The sequence below is a fragment of the Chaetodon auriga genome, chromosome 2 (assembly GCF_051107435.1).
Source record: "Chaetodon auriga isolate fChaAug3 chromosome 2, fChaAug3.hap1, whole genome shotgun sequence".
In the NCBI taxonomy this organism is placed as follows: Eukaryota; Metazoa; Chordata; class Actinopteri; order Chaetodontiformes; family Chaetodontidae; genus Chaetodon; species Chaetodon auriga.
In genome coordinates this window covers 25,335,086-25,359,618 of record NC_135075.1, presented here as the reverse complement: position 1 = coordinate 25,359,618, position 24,533 = coordinate 25,335,086, and the positions used below count along the sequence as shown (strand labels likewise).

The following is a 24,533-nucleotide window of genomic DNA, read 5'->3' as shown; positions in this document are numbered from 1 at the left end:
TCAGAAAAGGCAATGTCAAAACGATCCTGTTTTCATCCCACCCCTCTCCGGCTCCCTCCACCAACAATCTCTTTGTCATTTTTGTCTTCATCCAAGCAGAAAAAACCCCTCAGTTCATCCATAGGTCACACGTCCGTGTACAGCATTTACAAACTCAATCTGTGATTGAGTGACAGCCATATCGGACAGCTTTGTGTCATCATCCAACATCACATGCCGCTCAAAGCTAATATTTATTGCATCTGTCGTCTTGTCATTGAATGACTTTGATGCCTCTCTCCTGCATTACAAAGTCGAGGTTCGCTCCCTCTTTGTGTCGGCCCCCTCGGTATCTTCCAGAGATTTACAGCTCCATTGACTCTTTCCCTTTTCTCCCCTCCTTCCACCATGTTTAAAACCCAAGGAAACATCACAAGTTAAGGGAATCGGGGGCATCGCTCTGCTGTCTTCCTCCACTTTGCTGCTCCAAACACTGAGTTTCAGCTCAAATTGCATCCTATTAAAAGTCAATGAGCCGTTGTCACATTATTACAGGCCCTGGACTTGACAGCTCACAAAATAATCTATTAAAACCCATGAGTCACCGTGATGTGTTTGTAGCTAGAGCACAACATTAAAATTGATATTTGGGACACAGGATATCACCTGTCATTGGGAGAGCGGGGCCATCATTGAATAATAATTAGCTGGAAAATCAAATAAATAAGTGAAATGAGAGGAGACTTGAAAATCCGGTGCCATTTTTTATTCAGACAGCTGCATGTGAACTGTGACTTTGCAGACAAGTAGAGCGACTTGGCGAAGAAGCAGTTTGAGAACAAAGGCAGAGTAGGATCGCGCCTCTGTCTTCCCCAGCAGCCATCACCTAGCTCACACAGTGTTCACACGGCATCGCTTTGTGGACTGGCCCGAGCCTGAAACAACTTTCAAGCCTGAGGAGGGCAAAAATCCAAAGTGAAAATAATCACATGTGAGCAGTGTTACGTGAGGAAAAGGCTAACTTGATAGATTATTTTGCCAACCAACAAATGTCAGCCTAAACCTACGTGTAGTCATTTTTAAACACAAGCCTTTGCAGCTTCAAAATGACATCAGGAAGTAATATTTTGACAGTGTCAGTACCTCGACTGGGTTTCTCTGCATTGCACACATTTAAGTTTCAGTTGAAGTTTAATTTGTCCTTTTTTCAGAAGGAGAAATGTACGTTGCTGTGCTTTACTTGTGCACATATGATGTATCTCACGCATCTAAATTAGAGGAATGAGACAGCTCTATTACAGCCTGTCTTTGTGGTCTAGGCAAGGTGTTCATTTACATAAAAATCTTTCCTTTTGCAGCTTCGTGGCTTTAATAATTTATTTTGTCAGCTCTGTTTGGTGACATGATGTATGTGGGTTCTTTTCACAGGGAAGGTCAATGTTCAATTCAGAGCATTGTTTTGAATCTGTTGTAATACACCTGTTCCCTCATCAAGGTCTTAACCAGCGCTGCTTTCTCAGGTTTTCAAGTCTCATTGCAATCACAGCCTCTGGTGCTGGAGCCTCACACAAGTGGAGGTTCGCTCGGTGCAGATGTTAACACCTGATTGCTCCCGTTCCCCCATGACGGCAACCCAGGGCCCTGGTGGGAAAGCTGACCTTGTGGACAGGTTCAGGGTTTTGCCAAGGATGCCTCTCGTGTTCCTTATTTAGACCGCTTTGCTAAAGTGGGAGGCTGAGACAGATGAGCATCCTGAGTGAACATGCTGCAGGGACCCTGGGTGATAGCAGGGACTTCCATCATTTAGCTTTATGCCTTCACTACTCGGCCTCCCCTACACCCATCCTTCCCACCCCTACTGCCTTGTGATTAAACAATCACACTTACTGTTACTCATAAGATTTACAGTGACGATGCATCTACAGTAAATATACACAGATACAACACATCCTCGTGCCTAAACGACTGAAAAGGTCGATTGCAAGTGACTCCTGAAACAACATATATCACTATTGGAGAGTAGCAGGACGAGCCGGTACTACGAAGGTGGACCTTAGTCACGCTGGCCTCTGGTCCTCATGTTGTTAATGCTGTGACATGGTCCCAGTTTGCTCAGATATAGGCACCAATACTACCTGGTTAGTAGATTCAGCCAACAAAACTACTTGTTTTAGGAAAAGATCATTGGTTAAAGTATGAATCTCACTGTTATGTACACAATGTAAAGTAGGAACATTACGTAACTTAAAATGGGTCAACTCTGACTTCTGCTTTCACACAGGACACGAACAGCAATCTCCTGGGTGAATTCTCAATGGTGCATACTGTAATGTGACAGAAAGACACAAGCCATTAAACACTTAGCAGCTGTACTCCGTCTGTGAATTAATATGCAGCGGTGCGTGAGTGAATGCATCTATACTGGCTGCGTCTTTCCAGCCATATCTACAGTAGTGTCTTCTAAATGAAGCTGTGTGAATAATGAGTTGAAGAAGTTGTGAGTGTTGTTGCACCATCTAGTGCGCAGGGGGATAGCGCCTGTCTGTCACAGCAGTCAGTGATACACGCACGCCGGAACGCAGCAAGCCGTGCGGGAAGCTGCCGTCTTTACCTTCCTAGCAATTAGCACGGTGGCAGAATCGCTTGTGTGAGTGTCGCTGGTTATTCGGAGGGACTCTGTGCTGCGTTTTCCTGGCAGATACATATATCGTTTGAAACAAATTCAATTATTTTTGATGTGAGAGAATAAAAAAAGAGAAGAAAAGATGAAATAATTGCGTGCACAAACACAAGTCAAATAAAATAGTGGGAGAGCCACCAGAAAAAGTATCCAAGCATTTAGCAGCCTCTATCTGTGTGACACATGTACCTGTCTTCTGCGGCTGAAATTCCCTCATCGCACTCGCTACACACAATTATTGCCTTCTCGGAGGCGTGAAAGGAGCTGTCAGGAATAATATTGTCTTTTGAAGTTGTTGTAAAGAAAGCTTTTAAGCTATTTTCTATTGACCAGTTTCCACCTATACTCACCCAAGTATGGGACAGTTGCCGTTTGAGCTGTCCAGATTGTGATGATTTTCATTTTTAGCACACCATCACACAATTATTGGATCCAAGCTGCATCGACTGAGCCTTGCAGCGATTTTCTGTGTGGTGCCTTTACAGTAAGACGAACCTGCTTGATTTAGTCGCTGTGAATTACTAAAAGCAGAATACGCTATTTGGTGATACACTATTTTTCAAATATGTGAATGTGACTATGATGCAGTATAACTCTGTATAATATCGTTTGCCGCACAGAAGTACTACCCATAGAGGCCAGAGCAGAAAGCGTTTCACACCTCACAGTTTGACACTTTGTAGGCATCAGTTTGCTCATCATTTCTGCTCAGTTCCCAAAGGACACCTTGTTTCTTGTAGAGCATTACTGTACCAGACATATGGTGTATTGCCAGGCTCAACCTTTCCAGCACTGGCTCTGCATTTTTTAGCTTTGAGAGAGAGAGAGAGAGAGAGAGAGAGAGAGAGAGAGAGAGAGAGAGAGAGAGAGAGAGGTCTTTAGAGGTAACGCAGCTCTTTTGTAATCAACAGAAAAGTCCTGTTCATTAATTAATAGAATTATTGGCCGCACTAGGTTCCCTGGAAAATACTGATGAACGTGAATTGTCACTAGTTAAGATTGATTGGCTTCATGACACCACCTGTGTTGTGAGAGTTAAGAAAACATTAATTTGATTTGTACGTGTGTGTGTGTGTGTGTGTGTGTGTGTGTGTGTGTGTGTGTGTGTGTGTGTGTGTGTGTGTGTGCGCACACTTGGAGAGAGGGAGCAGAGGACACGTGTAATGATTCTGTCGTGTTATAGTTGTGTGTGATGGTTGCGTGGTTACAGAGAAAGTAAAGATGTCAGGATGGCTTTTTTTTTTTTTATAAGTTATTTATCCGTCCTCTGTAGCAGTTGACAGAGGACTTTACTTTGGATTTTCTGAGGATCAGTCAGCAATCAGTAAAAAGAAGGCAATACGGGCTCAGATGTATGGTACAGGCACGGGTCTGCAGTTTTACAGTGTTCCCTGTTTGATTGAACCCACCTGCTGAGGGAGCTTTATCTCAGGTAGGCTGCTAAATTTACATCATGTGTTCATTTTACCTCCAAAAAATGCTGATAATTGCTCAAAAACACTGTTTGAGCCGAAGCCGGTTTGAATTAGACGCCCTGACTTTTCTGTTTCAGCCCGGCTCTCTTTGAAGCTGGTTCTGTGCAGTTAATCAACAGGGCCGTGTGGAATTCGACCACCGAGAGGAGAGAAACCTTACTGGTAACTCGCATTCGAGTAAAAGAGCGATTCGCTGTAAAGATGGTGAAATAGATTTTCATTTAGCAGCTTTTCACTTAGTAGAGCGCGTTGCCCAGTTCACCAGATGTGCGCGGGAAATAAAATGCGAGAGGCACAAACACCGTACGTCTTCTTTGATCTCATAAACCTGACAGATGTGATTCATCCATGCCTGTTTACAGCCATGCATTAATTTCCCCTCCCGTCCCTAACACAGTTTAGCCCAATTAACACAGTAGCTCTTTTACTAACAGTGTGAGGGGGAGATGTGCATGTGTCAGAGCTGCAGTTGGCTGCGGCCAAGTACCGAACGAGATCCAAAATGGAGGGACTGCTGTGAATACCAATGTTTCCCACTTCCCCTCACTCAAGACGAGTGATAGGTTGTGCTCTCTCTCTCCTCTCTCTCTTGCTTTCTTTTCCTCAGGCTGCCATGTTTCTTTCATTTCAGTATAGAAATACATCAGCTCAAAGAAGGAGATGAGAAAAAATAACCCATTAAGGCATGCACGAGTGCACGATTAGAGGAATAATTGAGAGGCATAATGGAGGTAGTGAGATTAGATGAATGTGTGTAATTTTCTAAAATCTCCCAGTCAGTCTTGTGCACTTTCAGAGAAACAATAAATGTAATTCTCTGCCATTTTCTCCCTGTCATCAGCTATTGTTCTTCCCCTTCAGGATCTTAAACAAGAATAGATGTCCTAAGGGACAGTTGGGTCAATCCAGTTCGTGACTGTGTGTCCGATGCAGGAGCCACGCCTACAGGCATGAGAGCTTCAAAGAGCTTGACACCAGGGCATCAGCAGTGAGCTAATAATCAGGGAGATGTATATTGCTGGGCCTTGCCCAAAAATACCCCTGCTTGTCACTGTAATGAATGGATGGAATCACACTGATCTTGTGGAGCTTTTATCATTTTATCCAGTGCCATATAAATCCAAAATATGCCTACTCTGATCTGTAGATCCTGACATCCATCTCACTGGCAGTGCCCCCACCCCGCCCTCACCCTCCAGCTGATTTCATGCTTCCACGTTTCCAGTGAGATCTGAAAGTGACTAAAGGGAAATAGCCGCGGGATAGACAACGTGGCTCCTTTGACTGTCCTACCTGCCACTGGCAAGCAGTGGGAGGGGACATATAGGCGGGTAAAATGACAGCAGAATTATACATGTGACACCAGAGCTAATGAAGACTGATTAATGCTAGGTGTAACTACAGCCACGGGGGAACAGTGCTGAAAGATGATCAAACCAGTGTCTGTCTAATCAGTAAAAATGCCCTTGGTTGAGTCAAAGACGACAGCGGGCGGCCTTGAAGAGACTGACATTGGCCTACGCCGAAAAAAAAAAAAAAAAAACTCTGCTTCAAACAGAAGGTAAAGTCATACAGTACAGGATGAGTACAGTGGAGCAGTTCTGAAGTCATTTCATCAGCCTGATGAAGCTCCTCAGTCACGGCGGTGCTGTGCCATGCCTTTGTGGCTCTGCTCACAAGGTATCATAACGTTACTAGAGCCAATCCAGTAGCAGGACTCAGAGTCTACAGCCGTGCCAGCAGCTCTGATGGACTGCACTTACTTTGAGCTAGATGCTAACATCAGGGTGCTAACATGCTCCTAATGGCAAACATGCAGCAGGTATGCAGTTTGCCATGATTTGTATTGCTCACATTTTCTAACTAGCAAAGTAAAGCCCAGCAAAGGATGATGGGAATGTCATTAGTTTTGCTGGTATGTTGTCTTAAGTGAAATTTTGACCTGATGGTGATGCTGAAACCTATTACACATCACCCTGCTGGGGACCCATTTCACTCAAAACTACAAATGCCGACCTCATGGTGGCGCTAGAAGAAAAATGTGCACCTATCAGACGCCATGTTTTCCATTATCATGTTCAGAATTGCAGATTGCACAGATGTAAAGCCATTAAATCATAACCTCGAACCTTTTTGTTTGAAAAACATGCATTTGTGAATCGAGCCGAGGCAGAGAAGTCTCAAAAGCACCACTAACACAGTGATCGCACATGACAGGCAGTTCGTCAATACAGGTTTAACAGTCTGCATGTAAATGTAACATTCAAATAGGATGAACATTGCAAACAGTTTTAAATGCATGTATTTGTGGATTTTTACTACATTTATTTAAAACAAGAAATATTTCTGCATCAGAAACACATTTGTGTTCATTACCATCCCATCTGACTTCTTGTCTGGACTGGTCAGTCACCGGACTTCACTCCAGCTGAGCAGATAACCTCAAAAACAAGCAATAAACGAAGATGGCAGCAGAACAGGCCTGGCAAAGTGTCAGTGGAGGATCCCACAGTATCCGTCTCAAGCGAATGCTGAGGTTTAGCACATTAACCACATCGTGACTGTTTCATTTCAGCTCCAATGTGCTGCAGGACAACAAAAGATGAGCGTCCGAACATGTAGGGTCTGCATTATATACACATTCATCAAGTTATTTTTTTTTTGACCCTTCTACCTTCGAGGTATTCACGTTGACATTTTTGCTGAATCCATACTATGACCTTCATGTTTGCTGTGGCGCACCTGTACACAGGACAGGAAGTGAAGGTCAGCATTTTGGCCAGCAGGACACTCTATTACCCAGAACAGAGAGGAGAGGAGCTGCAGTGGCAGACTCTAATCCTCTTTAATTTGTTTTCAGATGGGGCTTTGGAATACCAGCCTGCTCCCTAAGCAGAGATCACATAAGAACGTGGGTTGGGACAGCTGTCTCCTCTTCTGGCGGTTTTTAATACAGGTCTGCTCACCACTCCACCCCGCCCCACCCTGCAATGAATAATTTTGGTGCTGAGCTGAGTAGTTACTTTATGTGGATTTTAGTACAAAAAAAAAAAAGAAAAAAGGATGCAATTCCACATAGTACAAAGCATGACGGTGCCAGCATGGCCGTATTTGAACAGCAAAAAAAAAAAAAAAAAGAAGCAGAAAATGAAAGTGGGTGGGGGTGGAGATGTGTGTTGTTTTTGTTTTTTTCTTCATCGGCAGTCATGTGGCCTCCTCCTCCTCAGCCCTCCACACAAAACCAGGCTTGTAATTGGGTTTGGGTGTGTCCCTTTTCTCCTTTGTTTGACAGTAAAGGTTGAATTGTTTGCTTGCCTCACCTGCTGCATGCCCATGCACCTCCATGGAGCTGAATGCTATCAATGAGTGCAGGAATGTGTTGTCTCCTCTGCAGCACTTTTGATCCAGCCACATTGGTCAGGCAAAGGCATGATGCTATTGAAGTGATGAAGCACATCTTGAGAGACAGAGGGGGTTTAAAAGCTGCTGAAACAAAGCATGCAGGCAGCAGGTTGGCGATGCAGGCAGGGGGCTGGCAGTCCTTTAATCCTCGCTGCAGCGCTGATAAATCGGCATGCGAGTTTCATTTTTATCCCCCTTAGCAGTTTGCTTGGCTCTTGAGTGATGAACAAACCCCCACTTGCCTTTGAGGCCTTTTGATGTAATATCCAACCATGGCTTACGCCCTCTGCGCCGGGCCAGCTCGGTGCTGAGGCGCTGGGCTAACAGGTGGATGGACTCAGAGTCCAGTTAGCTCTCAGGCACACAGACAGAGCAGCCAGATCACCGGGGAGAGGCAGAAAGCTGCTATGTATCAAGGCTCTCTACTGAAATCGCACATAACATGAACTTGAGCTTGATACATCTGATAAAAAGGAGAAGAGGCAAGTCGATCCAGCAGTTTTCTTTCTACTATGACTGATTACTCTCTCTGTCCCGTGAACACAATACCTGACTGCCAATCTCCCAAAACTATTATGTGCTTATGAGCCAGTCTTTGAACTTCCATGCAGTGATGAATCTGTGCAGCCCTTTAAACTTCTCCTAGGATGTCTCATTGATCCCCACTGCACTTTTGTTGCAGTCACATCTTGTGCATTAAAATTTGATATCTCAAAAAGTAGGATGAATCCTCTTTTGTGAGGAACTTAACAAAAAAATGTGATTTTTTTTTTTCCTGAGGGTTTTGTCAGTCGCTTTCCCATCACTCATTCGTACTTTCATTTACAACGTTTCCGAACTGATCCTCTTGCCTCTAAGCTGTATGATGATTGTGTAAGCATAGATTGAAGATTATGCACTCCAGTTTGCCGTTGCATCATGCTCAACATGCTCTGCCCTTAAAGGAAGTTAGCTAGATGACAGAATCTCTTTCTAATGTACCATTGTCTGACTTTAAGGCGGAAAAATACTTTGCTATAAGCAAAAAAAAGATGAGGATGCAACAGCAGGGAGGCTCCTTTTTGAAGGCCACTAGAGTTAATAGAAATATATAATACAACACCAGAAATCAGCCGATCCACCGGTACAGCACAGCAGGTTGTGTTTCTCAGGCAAACTCAATACACTCAATCGAAGACATCTTAATTGAGGTCACTTTTCCAATAGTTTGTCCCCCCCCCCCCTTTTTTTTTTTTTTTTTTGAACATCAAGGGAAACTGGATCTCCTCTTTTTTAGCCTCAACACTAAAACGACTTGAGTAAAAACAAAAAAAAAAACAAAAACAAAAAAACCCCACAAACCCCGCTGCCTGTGGGAGATTGTTTCTGAGGTGGTAGAGTGATGCTTCAAAGTGGAGAAAACAAGAACAAACCAGTGCAAAGATGTTGTGAATAGTGTCTGAAATAACATGAAATGGCCTTCTTGTAACGGCAGCAATTCCACGATGATAAATTGACTCTGCAGTTTATGTTCCCTGCATGCTGGATGCGTTCCTCAAATCTAGCCGTTTGACATTCAGAATGGCCATTTCTCCACACTGCCCTCGTCTCCTCCCTCATTTCCTGCCGTCGCTCATGACCTGTGGTGATGCAGGGGTCTACAGATTGAATGCACAAACAGTGATTGATACCCCAGTGAGTCTGTCTCTGGGTTACGGGGACAACTTGCTTCCGTGGTAACAGTATCGTGACTTCTTTGAGGCCTCCATTAATATGGCACCCAGGTCCTGTTTACCTTATTAAAAACAGATTGGAATATCTATTTCCAAGGCTCTGTGACATTTCATTCCTCTGAGCTCTAGATTTGTTTGTTGTTTTTATTACCAAGTAATGGAAAAATTCAAACAAACTGCCAGGCAGCTTTTAGGAAAGCCTTCACATCATTTTGGAGATTGTTTATACACACGGTGATGCAGTCAAGATTATTATTATTTTTTTTTTTTTATGATTTTAAATTAACAAACATCACCTTGTTTTTTCAATTCAATTGTGATATTAATTCCCAAAAGAACACACATGCACATCAGAACTGGAGGTTGGGGCATTGTTACAGCTGCGTGGAGCCCATTCATGGCATTTTATAGAGAATATTACACATATTTAAGTTATCTCCTGTTTATCCGTCTGTATATCTGGCCATCTGTTATCATGTGTCTCTTTGTGTGTGTGTGTGTGTGTGTGTGTGTGTGTGTGTGTGTGTGTGTGTGTCGCTAAATATTGGACTGTGACTCCCGCTCAGCTCTAAATGTGTTTACTTCATGTAAAACACCCACAGTCATTGTACCAGAGGCTTTTACTGAAATGGGAGTAGAATAGTGAATAGAATCATAAAATGCTATTTGAGAAATTACTTTTTGAGGGGTTGAGGCAGGATTTGGGAACACATTTTCTGCTTCTACCGCAGGTGTCCCCTTAATTTCGCAGGCAAAATAAACACGTCTGAGCAGAACAGACACTTGGTCACTTCCCGCTTCAGTTCATGTCTGCCGCTGATTTACTTACTCCAGATATCGCTGGATAGAACATTTTAGTCATTTTTTTCCTCGCACCACCCACCTGTAACTGAACGTTCAAGTGTTGCTCCCTGTGATTCGAGGAACACTTTATACGAGCACATGCCATTTTCTCCTTACTCCTGGCAACAACCTCCAAACTCAGAGAATTGGATCCTGCAGTTGCCCTTCCAAATTCAAAGTAATAAAATTTCAGTAATGCTACAAAATCCAAATATATTCATGGAAAAACAACCACACCGGCAGCTCAGAAGACCCACATTCACCTCATTACCTCCTATATTTACCCTGCTGACTGTTCCTTGTTTTTTGAAAGCTCGGACAGATCCACTGCCTGGTGTCTCACCCTGCAGCACTGTGCCAGAAGGCTGCGCCTGCTCGCTGTGCTGCGTGCACCATCCAGAGTCTCCTAAGTTAAAGGGTCAAGACATGCAAGTGTTCTTCAAACAAATGCTTTTTGTTGACCGCAACTGTTTGGAAGAGAGCTGAGACGCAGCTCTGGAGGCCAGTTCACTCTTTCCGGTGAAAGGAACGTCAGTGGGAGAGGCAGACAATGGCTGACAGTACAATCTCGCTTCATGAGTACATCATTTGCATTTCCAAAAAGTCTTACTCTAAAGGCTATGGAGGAGCACAGGAGTTGAGGGGAGGAGGGGGAGGGCTGTTACAAAAACTTCTTATCATGTCCGAACACATTTTCGCTACTTCACCGAATAATATCTTTCACATACTTGCAGATGTATGACTTTTGGAGTGCAGCTGTTTTCCAAAAGCAGAGATACAGCCCTCCCTGAGCAGAAGTTGGTTGATTTCTCCCTAAATTATTGAGATTGGCAGCCGCAGAATAATGATAACAAATTATTTCCAGCTGCAATAATGAAGCTAGAAGGCAGATGGGTCTATATTTAGCCAGCAGGAGCGATGCAGGTTTGCAATATCCTCTCCAAAACTAAAAATGCATTTTATTCCACTGACATCATACAGTTAGCTCTGTTCTCATCAAGTCCACCAGATATGTCATTGTAATGAATCTCTTTAGCTATAAGGAGAGGGGGATTGCTATTAGAGTACAGCATCAATTCAGCACCATTTTCAGCATCATTGGCTTCGTGTGCACTGATCCAAAAGCACATAGACATAAGAAAGACCCAGTTGTTAGAGCCCCTCAACAAAAAAATACATTTTTTCGTTAGCTTATAAAAGCGGTGCATGCAGTGTTTTTTTTTAATTTTTTTTTTATTATTATTATTAGTTTTACTTGCATGCCAGCAGAGTTTGTGTTTGATTCTCTGCTTGTCAGAACTCATTGTTCAGCATGTAAAGTTGCTTTCACATGGCTGTCATGTCACAAACCGTATTCTCCCTTTTCCCCCATTTTTCTTTTCATCCACTGTACTAAAAATCATACCTGTCACCCCGTGAGTTTGGCGTTTTCGTGCCTTCGCTGACATCTCACGGCCACAAAGTGAAACTTTCACATATTGTCAGGCCATCAAATATGCCTGTTGTAATGTTGGCTCAGTGATAAAATGCAGTACTCTGTGGACCGCGGCGCATCCTTGCCAAGTGTTTAGCACCGGTGCCGAGAGCAGAGTGCTGCACTGGTACTTTTTTAAGCTACCCATTTCCACCCTCCCCTGTTTGTCATTCGCTCCAGGAATGTGAATAAACAAATGCATGGCGAACTCCCCACACTGATTATCGGAGACATTACAAATCTCAGGAGGAAACACACAAGCCAATGGAACATTTATCCCTGTACATGCAAGTTCCCGCTAGGATAATCTACACCGGACATGGCTGAGTGTGTCATTTTTCCTGATGGTGTGACCATGGAAGGTCTGGTGCTCCGACTCCCTGGAGGGCTCTTGCATGCCACAGCAGTGGTCATCCTCTGTCTTTATCATGAAAGCCTTGTGTGGCTGCTGTTAGTCTAAAACCTTGTGTTTTTATGTATTGAGTGGGACAAAAACAGGGCTTCTTTCCCAGTTGGCGATTATTTATTTTTGACATTACATGACAGGTTTGTAACAGGATTCACAGCTCCTGGGAGTCATGAAAGTCGTTCAGCAAGTCAATGAATAGCTTCAGTTCAAGTTAGGATAAATAAGAAAAAGCAGCAGTTGTAATTGGCATTTCTACTTGAAGACAGAGGAGCACTAAAATATGGATAGAAAATGAAGAGAGGGATACAGAGGGAGCAGAGATTCCGTCTAGTCGGCCAGCAATGACATACACACCACTGCATCTGACTAACTCCACGTGGGAAGACTGGCTGCATTTCCTCCCCGGCTCCAGCGCTTCTCGCCAATGACATGATAATGCCACATGCCTGAAGGCCTTTCAGAACGAGCGCCCGCTGATAGGGTTCCTCGTGATTGCTATCCACTACGGCGGTACGGCAGGGCGGTGGATCACAACGGACGGGTTCTGACACTCTCGAAGCTGAAGCATGTCATTAAACAGTAAATCACTCTGATTGAAAAACGCATCAGCTCCCGGCTTTCTGTTTACAAAAGAAGACCTTCTCCACCGGCGCAGGTTGTGCTCACGGCCAGAATAAATCAGCAGCCAGTCATCCACATTCTCCTTCCATGTAACGCTTCCTGAGCTCAGCTTGCATGTGCAGCTGCAAATACCTGAGATGCGTGTGTTGACTTTGCTGAACTGTCTTCACCGCAGTGCTCAGTCATCCACAGTGACTGTTAGTTTGTTCAGTGTGGCACAGTGATGATCATAATAACACTTTCTTCAACACCTTTAATCTGATTGTAGTCCCTGAATTCTTTGGAGCGTTATCATTTCATAGCAACAGATCAGGTCATTAAGAGTCAAGTATTGATTGATTCTGGGCGTTGTTGAGATGTTTAAATGAAATCTTAATTTCTTTACAGCCCTGTTTTGGTAGTTGGGACCCTAATTTTTGGTTACGACATCATGACAGTTGTGAGATCTGTAGCATCACAGGTGGACACAGCTTTTTAAGAGAGACCAATAAGGCAACACAGGCTGTCAAACTAATCACTTGTGTGCATCCTCTCTCTGTGAAGCTCTGACTACACAGATGCCACACGGTACATCTCAGCCACGGCGCAAAATATGTGATTTATTCCAGTATTTACAAGTAATACATAAAACTTCAAAAGTCTGGGAAAGCATTGATGCTGCACAACAACAAGGCCTTGGCTGTTTCTCAGCTGATGAAATGGCAGTGAATTCCCTAGAAGCTAACGCTACCTGCTGGTGTTACTGTCTAACATTTTTAACCATTTAAACAAATCTGCTGATGAGACTGTACATCAAGAATTTCAGGCGAGGCTTTTTTGCTCCCATTATTTTTATTCGTGTTGTAAGAATGAAAGGACGAGGCAGTAAAGCTACGGCTACGACGTCTGTCGGGCTCCTCGTGAGCTTTAATAGCCACTAAGTTTCTCACTTAGAGAATATTTTCTATTGTGAGTAATGTGAATATGATTTATAACGTGTTCCATTTACTTAATCTATACTCCTATTTGCCTTAGGCTCTGGATTTAAACATTTTCAGAGGGGACCTGCAGAACATTGACGGAATCCAAAGAGTACAAATGGAGAGGTTATCACTGGTAAAACATGTAAAGCATTAATATATTGTCCTTGGTTTGTCTAAAAGCCTTCAGTCCCATTGGCATCGCTCACTTGCCTTAAGCGCCTGCCTTCAAATCAGCCAGTTACTGGCTGAATTTATCGATTTCCACATCTGCATTGCTGAATTTTCATATGGTAGTGGATAAACTTTCACTCTGGTTATATTTCATGTGTTTAGTTTCAGATTTTGTGCATCACAGTAGCGGTCATGACATCCTGTCTTTGCTCGTGTAAAAATGGTTCAACATGAGGTTCTGCATTTATCCCATGTCCTTGCAGTCACTTAAAAAAAAAGGTAGCATATTTTTCCACACATACTTCCCTTTTCTGGAAGTGATAATGTTTAAATGTGTTTTAGACTCTACAAATCAGCTCTGTTTGTTTACTCTGCTTAGAGGCACAGATGAGGAAGAGAGCTGAGGAACTCAGCCATCCATTTTTCTCATACATTTAGTTGCACTGACATCTAAGCAAAGGTAGGCCATAGCCATAAATCACAGAGCACAATAACAGGCACATTTTGGGCCGGTCCATCATTGGCTCTGTTTTGTTTTCTCATTGCATCTTGGCAAATTGCTGTTATTAATGGGAGAAAGCATAGTTTGCAGCCCTCATTAGATGTTGTTCCAACAGCGCCTCTGATGGATTAAGACAAGCTGGAGGCCTTGTCTGCCTCTACAACCAGCTAATATGAGCCAATTAAATGCCGTGCACTCTCTGGCCACTCCACGCTTGCTTATGTGCTCTAACAGCGATATCCAAGTATTCCACTTCATGGCCAAATGGATTATAGTTTCAAGACAAGTAGATTTATTTCAAAGATTTTCTGCAGAACTGTATGCTTACCCTCACATTCCATGATAATGAATTATGTCCTGTTAAAGCAGTTGGTTTCTCTGAGGATACTGCACATTTTCCTTTGATCAAGTGCATTTTAAATCTTCATCCACATTTTTTTAATCGCTCTTCTCTGTAATTGGAGCTTTGTGACACGAGCTCTGTAGGTTCTACCCGAGATGTGAGAGGCACAGACGTGTTTGGAAGTGTTAGATTTCGAGGTAACGTCATCCTCGCGGAGAGTCTGATTCATGCAGAGGAAACTTATGGGCAGGATGCTGTGAGCACTGTATAAATATACCTGAGGCTTCCTTCGAATGCAGGGCTTACAGCACAGGAAGGATCGATACTGTGAAGCTCTAGCATGAAAACAGATTCTAAGTCTCTGTCTGCTGAATTTAAGCTCTGCTAAAGTGAAGGTGTTCACGGGGCCAGGCATATTTTTGGTAGAGCTGACTGGCTAAATCCAGGCTGACACTAAAAACATATTTCCGGAAAGGACTCAAAATATAATCTGTCCAAACAACATTCACATATTGTGAATTCAAATTAATATTGTGAGCAATTGTTTTATAATCTTTGCAAGAATTCAAAACACTGCTGTTTAATTAATGGATTTCTCTTTTTAGTAATTCAAAGCCAAATCAAAGGCGAATTAAAATAAAAGCAATAAAGCTTTCACCCACTCTAAATTAAAGGTGTCTGACTAACTTGAAGCTGCTGGTTGTGTTTGCAAAAGCAGCTGTGTTGCCTTTGTCTGTTGCGATCAAAATTGAAACACGGTGGAGTCACAGCTACTTGACAAACTGTGATAAACAGCAGAAGAATTACGCTGTAGGTTTTACATTTAATTAAAGGAGCATCTCTGCTGGTCGAGGAAACTAATAACCTGCCACACTGTTCGTGAGCGCCTGCACAGAAGATTCAATGCGGATCTTTCAGTCTTGAGTTGACGAGGGCTGATTGGAGACTTGTGTCCACTGCGAGCTGATTCAGCTCCAGGGCAGCTGTCTAAACCATCACAAGTGTTGAATTATCTCAGACGGGCGATGACTTGCATAAACACTTACACAGTGTTGATTTTTACGCTCAGAGTTGAATTAACACTGGAGTTTCTGCTGTGTGACTATGGCCCATATTAGCCTGCGTTTTAACAAGGGCATCAAGCGTAACAAGAGATATTGCTTCGTTGGAACACTTTCAACGGAGAATTGGCAAATAAAATGTGTCTAATTTATGAAGTCATTTGGATGGCATTGGATGGATATTGAATTGCGTGGGAATTATGCCCTCATGTCTTGGTATGTGCAGCCTGCAACTGCTCCAGTTTCTTGTAGGGATTATTTGAAATGTGAACTTCCCTGGCACGAGTGCATAACCCATGTAATTTGCTCTTTTAAAAATTCCTCATCCCTCCCCACACGCTCCGGAGCATTTTTCTGTCATTGGCTATGCTATATTTTCCTCTGTGCCACATAGTCAATGAATTGTTCACAATTAATCGCTGCAGCCACACAAGGAGACCACCAAGCTTCTTGTTTAATATTCTTTGTATTGGGTGAATAATGTGTCATAATGACTTCATAATTTAGATCTTAATTACATATTTATATATATGCACACACATACATACAGCAGATAAACAGCACACCTTGAATATTGTGCAACCTATAACTGAATATGTCCTTTACAGGATGCATGTTTATCCCTCTGTGAGTGTTCCACACGGTCAGTTGACTTTTTTTTTTTATTGTAATATGCATTTCCAGCACCTCTTTGGAAAACTCACAGAGAGACATTTACAAGGCCAGGCTGCTGCTCTTGTGGGTTCGTAGTAAGTGGTTAGGATTTTCTCCAAGAGCCTCAGCTCTGTGTTAATGACATGCAGTCTCCGGAAAGGTTTATCCATTCAATTTGACTCTAGAGAGAAGATCTCTTCAGCCTGCTGATTAAATTAAGATTCTTTAATAAGCATATCTAGGTGCACTGACATGAGAGACGGCGCGATCTGTGTCTACCAATGCACATGCCCGAGACTATCTGTTTTAAACGCCCTGTTTAAGTAACCCTGAATTTCTGCAGTGCAATGCCTTTGTCTCTCAGTTACATCGCCGCTTTCTACTATGCATACTTTTGAATTATTCAGTAAAGTCTCTTTGACTAAATATTATGTGGACCCAGGTAATTCTGGAAATCCGCGTTGTTTACCTGATGCAGCATTTTGTGGGAGAGTAACAAAATGTGGTGTAAACTATGTAGACACATATTCTTATGGATAAGGTCTTGCAAAGGACAAACAGTCTGTGCAATATTCTCACTGTAACCTAACAAGGAAAAAACATGCACACTTCAGCAGTTTTGCAGAGACTGAATAATCCAAGTTGAGTGTAAAGTCTGTAGATATTTTCTAATGGACACAAAGGGCCAAACAGGCTGACAATGAATGACCAAATGAGTCAATGAGTATGTGAGTGAGGTAGTAATATTAAAGGCTCTTTTTATGAAAGGACAAAGGAGGCGATAGCACCTTTACCGCATCTTCTTTGACTGCGCATACATGTTTCTGCCTGTGAGGTATTTTGAGGATTGAACATTACTGCATCTCCGTGGGAGGAGAAGCTCACCAGGCGGTGTATCATTAACAGTCAAGGGGAATAGAACAATTTGTTGGAGAGATTTGCATTTGGATTTGCACAAACACCACGTCGAAAGGTGGATAAAATGACCATATTTTGTGCTATTTTAACTTCTCTTTCAACCCATTTTGTGGCTTAGACTGTATGCTGTGCAATTTTACTTCAATAAAACCCTGAAGCAGTAAAAACTTGAACTTCTTTTTCCATTTTAGTTGACTATAAAGTATTTTAATTAACTATAAAATACATGCAGGTGCAGTGAGAATGAATGTAATTTAACATAAAACTGTCAGTATGACAGTGACATGCACAGTGTGGATTGCTGAGGCAGCTGGTTGCCTTTTTTAGGCTTTATTTGATGGTACAGGGGTTGAGGAAGACACTGGGGATGGCATGCAGAAGGTGGTCCAGATTAAAATCTAACCCAGGCCATTGCAGTAAGGATGCAGTCTTGGTGCACGGGGCACTCTACTGGGTGAGCCATCAGTACGCCCCAGCCAACTGTTTTTTGAAGGAATCAAAAAGCTGGACGATATGCCCCAAATATAATTTAATATTTTGTCTTTTAAAGGCTTATTTCAAGTGAAATATATCACTCAAGAACAACCATTCTTCAGATTGTTTGTCCTTTTTTTTTACATACTTAAAACACATAGAACTAAAACCATTTCATAGCTAGAGCATAAACTCCAGCAATCTAAAAAGACTGCATAGTAAAAGTATATGTATGACCTGCAGATCCTTAAAAGAAAGCAAACTCACTTGGTATAACTTAATAAGTAAATGAATTACGGTAATACCAGTATTCTGTATTGAAAAATGAGCTCCCATCCAGCTCTAAATTGTATTTTTGCCTGATAAAACTAAACCATTTCCTAAACTTGGAAATGAGAGTCTGAACATGCTTAGACGATCTGCTGGAACTCATCTCCATGCACATATTCATGAAAATAACTGATACGATTTAAGATGCCATATATTTATTACTTCAGCAGTTCTTGGATAAAGACATCAGTTTATTTTAGAAGAAGCCCTCTGAGGCACATACAAAAAAAAAAAAAAAAAAAAAAAGACTGCACTGTTATGTGGTCCTGAGTTAAGCTGCACTCCTCAACTATCCAACTGAGCGTGCCTACACTGAGTATATCAAGAAAAATGTAAGTTTCTTAATTGAATTTGAGATAAAACTTTGGTAAAAGAAGCGTAAGCAAGCTCAGCAGTGGAGCTGGGGAGGCACTGGGTGTTCAAAGGGTTACAGAGTTAAAGAGATGCTTATTAGATAACAGTGAAGGTGCTTGCTGTGAGTGCATGGTGCACGTATAAGTTTCTTCGATACTCTAATACTTGACTGTTTAAGTGTTAAAATTCGCCTAGATTTCCGTTTCTGATACTGCAAACCAAGGCTCCACCTCCCTTTATCTCCAGTCTTCCTTTCCTTCTTTGCAGTGATCACCTGTGGAGTTCTGTGAGACACTGATGCCCTGGTAGTGGTTTCTGTTGTTTTACCAACACAATTATTAGTCATGAGGTCCAATTTTACCCTGTTTTATATTTTTACTCAGCTATCCATCTGCTTTACAGGATACAATTTCCTCATTAAATACCGAATGTGTTGAAACTGCTATTATGTTGGGCAGAAGGTCGCTGTCTGTCAGTGGAAGTCAGCCCACGCACCATCGCTGGCTCACGCTGCTAGCCAGAGCGGTGGCATATAAAGAGATGTCCTTTTCACTTATGTGGAAACAAGATAGATTTCAAATCGATATAATGCTTTACTGATAGATGCATTTTTGGACACTGCATTGAGCTCCCTCAGATTCTAGTTTATGCATCGCCTTCACTCGAAAACATCCTCCATACAGCCTTCATTTGATTTAATTTAATCCCTCTCGATTTTGGATGCGTTTATTGTCTCCCAGGTCTTCTCATTATCACCAGGGAATTGCCTTTGTATCTATACCCATTTTTATTTGCAAGATCTAATCTTATGGGTATGCTGACACTATTATCACCTTGTGAATGTTTGTGATTGTGGAACAGTGGAGTCATACCTGCAGGTCTGTGTGAAGCATTGTGTTGACGCTAATATAGCAGGGTCGCGGCTCCACCTGGGACTCCAGTGTTTGCGTCTGAGAAGCCAAACTACAAATCTGTGCAAACTTATAAGTTTGTCCATGAATTTGACAGTTCTTTCTTATTTTTCCTTTGGTTTTGTCGTTTTTATTGGATTGTATCTGTGCAGTTTTTTTCATGTGTGTTGCTGTTGTCTGTTAATGCTTGTTATCACAAAAACTTAATGAAAAATGTTAAGTGTTTTCAATTATTTGACAGTCGGGATGCTCCAGGCTGTGTTCAGCATGGCGCTAATTAAGCAGTTGATTTTTTTAGTAGAAGAAAGACATTTTATTTCTCACAGACTGTCAATGCAATGGCGGAATTTCCCTTTAAAATAGATTTTCACCATAAACGTCTGTTTTGTTGGTGCTGACTTTCCTCATCATGTTCTTTATATTTACTATGGCTAGAAAATGATTCACAGCACTTATAAGAACTGTGATGCCATTCAATGCCTTTGCTCCTTTCAGAGGTTTATTGACTTGGCGTGTTTATTCAGGGCCAAACAACTTCAGATGAATAACTGGCTAAAAGCTAAAGAAACGCTGCACAGCAAAACATGCAGACTAACTTTCCTGCCAATAATGTAATGTGAGAAGCAATTAAGTCCTCGAACCTGTCATGCAGATTTCACACAATTTTCTGTTTCAAGGAAGCCAAAATTGGAATTTGAGAAAATAGAAGAGATAATACAACTTATTACTAAGAAATTACCGCCTGTAACAGCTGCATAGTGCTCGTCTTATAGCTTACAGTGGTTTCAAGTAGACAAGCGGTTGCACTGTAACTCAAGTTTGTCTGAATATCCAAAACCAGATGAAGAAAGTGTGCAAGGTCACTGAAAAATAAATGCTTAAGTAACTACCACTAAAGTGCTATTTACCAAGGTACTTAACCCTCATGTGGGAGAGTGCTTGTTGTATAATTGCATAAGGATGACTCATGGCATTTTTCCAAAATAGAACGTCGGCCAGTCTTGAGCTTTTCAGAACGATTCACGACCGCTTTATTGATGTTGTCCAACATTTTCCTCAACAAGAAACATGTATCTTCTTCAGGCAAACTGTGTTTCTGCTTTATGACTGTTAATAAAACTCTTCTTCTTCTTCCTCTTTTGCAGGATATTTGACAGTTACCATAGAGCCCCTGCCTCCTGTTGTTGTGGGAGAGACTGTTACTCTCAAGTGCAACTTCAAAACTGACGGGAGGCTTCGAGAGATTGTTTGGTACAGGGTGAGTAAGCTCTTTCACACTTCCCGTGCCATGAAGCACAAGATGCTCGCTAGCCTATCTGCTTCTTTCATTTCTAGCCATTCGGCATCAGAGGAGGTCAGTGCCAATAGTCATATCACAGGATTATGGCTGTGTTAGGAGAACAACCGTGTACTATCAAACTGCAATTGTCAGGAAACAAGCTATTATTTAGGCCAGCTGTATGGGAGGCATCACTGGCTGTTGCTTGGGAATTTGATTTCTCAATCCGCTGGTCATCACCATCATTTCTTAATAGTTCACAGCTGGCGACTCAACAGTTATTAAAATCCCAGTTGGTGTACTACACTGTCTAAGTGCTGCCAATAATTAGATTGCAGTTGAAGGAGGAAAAACAATCAAATCAACAACCAAACAGTCTTTGCATGTCCTAGATGGAGTTTATTGGGTCTATAAAAGCGGCATGTTTGAAAGTTTGTATGAAAGATCGGCACGACGAATTTGCCGAACATGACAGCGAACAGAGGACACATTTGTTTCACTTCAAGAGAGCCACTGATCAGCACTTGAATTGGAAAGCAGTAGCAGCTGCTGCTATCACACCCTTGTTTGACCATAATTCTTGAGCGCCATTCAGATTTGCTTTATGAAAGCGGATGATTCTTCACCAAGTTGTTAGTGAAGTTGCTGAGTGCTGATTGGATTTGTATAATGTGGTACAGACAAATTGCAGGGCCTGAAATGTCATCAACCAAGCCTCTGGGTATTCCATAAAATGCATTCCTGCTCCGTCTTGTGTCGTTCATTATGCTTGTGATATAATCTAAAAACTGACGGGCTTCCAAAGTAAACAAGTGAGCAGCCAGGTGCTTTGCAAGCGCTGTGTTTTTGGTGAAATGTACTAGAATGTGCAGTCCTGACTTCCAGTACAATAGATGTGTGTACAGTTTATTTATGAGGAGTCCTACTCAGCTGAAAACTGTTGTATGTTTGTATTTTTGGCTCTGCAGCTTTCTGCAGCTGAAAAATAACCATTATGATGCTATAAGACAGAAAGCAAAGCAAAAGGTGCATTATGGGGAATGTAGGAAGCAGCATTTCTGGAGCTGGACCCATACTGGACTCAAAGTCAGGTCATCTCCACATGTGAAGCATCGATTTGGACCATTGTCTCTCGTGCATGTTCCAGTTTTATGGAGGTGTGATACCTAATCATCATATCAGCTTGCTGATGTCGTTCCTACAACTGACCAGTCATGCTGTTTTGATGTCAAAGCTTTGCTATTTGGGGAAAAAGCCTTTCTAACATGTGGTTAATGTTGTGAAATGGTCAAGAAAATAACAATAACTTATGAATCATTTGAACTGCAGACTCCAAGGTGAAGGTCCTGCTCTTGATCAGTCCATCACCAAGGTTGTTGCCTTTTGCTCAGTTGCAATAATGATCCTGGAGCAACATTAATCATGACGTGACAGGAACAACACCAACACACAGTATCAGATAAACAGCTCACTTATTGGTTGAGGTGGTGATGGAGGGAAATTTAAAAAAGATCCTGCCAAGAAGACACCATCAGAACTAGAATTCACCATTCACCATCCACCAGTTCGCTACCAAAACAACAGGCCTCTGTCAACAAGGTGAAATCAAGAACTCCAAAGGAAGCCTTTATTTCTGTCCTGATGGGCCGAACTGCATCAGGATGCACATACAGTGTGTCCCTAATAAACTGGCCCAGGTAAACTGGAATCCTCACTGGTGAATTCTGCACCTTATTCTTCATAATGTAAAGAGTGTTTGATATTGTGAATGTACAGGACAACACTGTGGTGACAGTCACCTTGGCTTCACCCTCCACCCTGTGCTGGAACACTGTTCATTCAGTGAGCGAGCAGCAGTTTATTGCTTAGGCAGGAACTCCGTCGTCAGAGTAGCTTCTGCTTTCACACTTTTTTTTTTTTTTTTTTTTATTGTAAAATAAAACAGTGTCTCTGGACTCATCTTAGCAAATGCTGACCTTTCAAGGTAGGACAAAAAGAGATTTATGGCACTTTACACGTTCACCTTAGCATCATAGATCACTTTCATTGCGGTGACAATTTCATTTAATCAGGCAGGGATTGGAGAGCGTTGTTTTGCTTATATCCTGTCAGATGTCTGCGGCGTCTATTGATAGCTGTGGTTTAAATAAGCGGTCTGAGAATAGAGATGCCCATATTAAGAGTTCTCACAAGGAAAGCAAAAAGGTTGCAACAGAAATCGGCCCCGTCTCTCCGGTGGCCACTGCTCAGCACAACCGTTGATAAATTATAAATCAATTACCCGCACTTGACTGCCAAAGTTTCTCTAATCTCTGCCTTTTATTTGACTAAATACTGTTGACTTCTCATTTTACCACCTGTTCAAATGGAACTGGGGTTGATAGTCACCTGGGGAACGCTTGTATCAAATCGACGGAGCCAATCAGACGGGGGGGCGGGGGGGGGGGGGGGGTGGCTGAATCAACTGAATATTTCAGCAAGGGCTCATTTGTGGTGCTACGTCCTGACGAATTCTGTTTGAGGATTTTTTTTTTTAATGCATAACACATCCAGACTGCAGTCAGAATTAGCATGTCTTAAGATGTACTTAAGATAAACCTGATCATTTTAGAGAGCCTTTCAAGCCACACTAACTCAAATTCTCTACAACATTATATTCAAAACTAGAGAGATAAAAGTAATGGATTTGATACATACGAGTTACCCCGTGGTTTCTATTATTTCTTACATTTTGGACTCCCTTTTATCCCAGTGAATAAGCACAATTTTTCGGGACTTTACAATTATTATCAGTTCAGAGTGTAAGGGTGTGTTTGTGTGTGTGTGTGTGTGTGTGTGTGTGTGTGCGTGCGTGTGTGTGTGGCGGTGGAGGGAGGGGATGATATTTTTCCTTTTAACGTCCCATCCTCTTTCCTCTTTGGTTAAGATTTTCACTTGACCTTTCTGTTTAATTTGAAATGAATTTTTCATACTTTATGTCATCATTGAAATAATCTACTAAAGACGCTGCAGTAGCAAAACTCACTTGTCTGTGAACGGCAAAGAATTGTACAGTGTGTCAACCCACAGTCTAATGCCAGGTTAGACCTCTTATGCACAAACTGTTATGAAACTCCAATAAGACACAGAGCATATGGAAATCCATTGGATTTATCCACGTTTTAAGGGATGGGGTCTCTGAGACTGACCTTACCAAGGCAGGTTTCTCTTCTTATAATCAGTTTTCTAAAACTGGGTAAAATCTATGAAGTATGAACATGATAAAACAATGTTAAGTATGTTTTTTGAAGAGGGCCCAGGGGTCTCTAGGACCCCCCAACAGAACCCCGGGGTTAATGGTGTCCCATACAGAAGCGATTTGATGATTAAAGCTATAATTTTAAACTCTAATCAAACATAAACTCTTATTTTTGGGGTCATTCTGGCCACGGTAATGAATCTCTGCGTCGTGGCTCGAGCGGCAGATTTTCTGGTGTATGGAGATGCATCATTAAAATCGTGCAGTGGAGTATTCAAGAAACAAGTAAATATTAAAAAAATGAATGTTAACCAAAGGCTTCAACCTAGAAATAAGCTACAAGCCCACCTCTTTTTACGCTTCCTACCCATAACATCTGATAATAATCACAGGATATAACCAGGGTTCTAAATTAACACCCGCCAACCCGCCAAATGCGGGTTAAAATTCATATTGGCGGGTGTAAATAAAAACTTACTAGCCAATTTGGCCGGTAATGCATTAGGCAATCATGTCAGTCAGAGCCGCTCTACAGTTCTTGGTCATTTGTCCCCCGGACAGTCCGTCCTACATTTCCCATGAACACTGTCGTAATGCTACGTGATGACGTACAAGACGCCCATTGGCTGTGCGCAGGCACACTACAGTTTATAGTGCAACCGGCGCGAGAAACCACGGAAACGCAAACACAAAGAAGAAGAGGAAGAATGAACGGCGGCGTATAAACTGTAAAAAAGGAGA

The 24,533-nt window shown here is 42.2% G+C and overlaps 1 protein-coding gene across 2 annotated transcripts in view; it reads left to right on the top strand.

The window, feature by feature from the left end:
* Window positions 1-24,533, top strand: part of igsf21a (immunoglobin superfamily, member 21a) — a 171,744-nt gene that overhangs the window by 32,528 nt on the left and 114,683 nt on the right. For both annotated transcript variants that reach the window (XM_076743097.1, XM_076743087.1), the window contains exon 2: window positions 20,421-20,533. In XM_076743097.1, coding sequence (XP_076599212.1) covers window positions 20,421-20,533 — 113 coding nt within the window. The remainder of the gene's footprint in view (window positions 1-20,420; window positions 20,534-24,533) is intronic.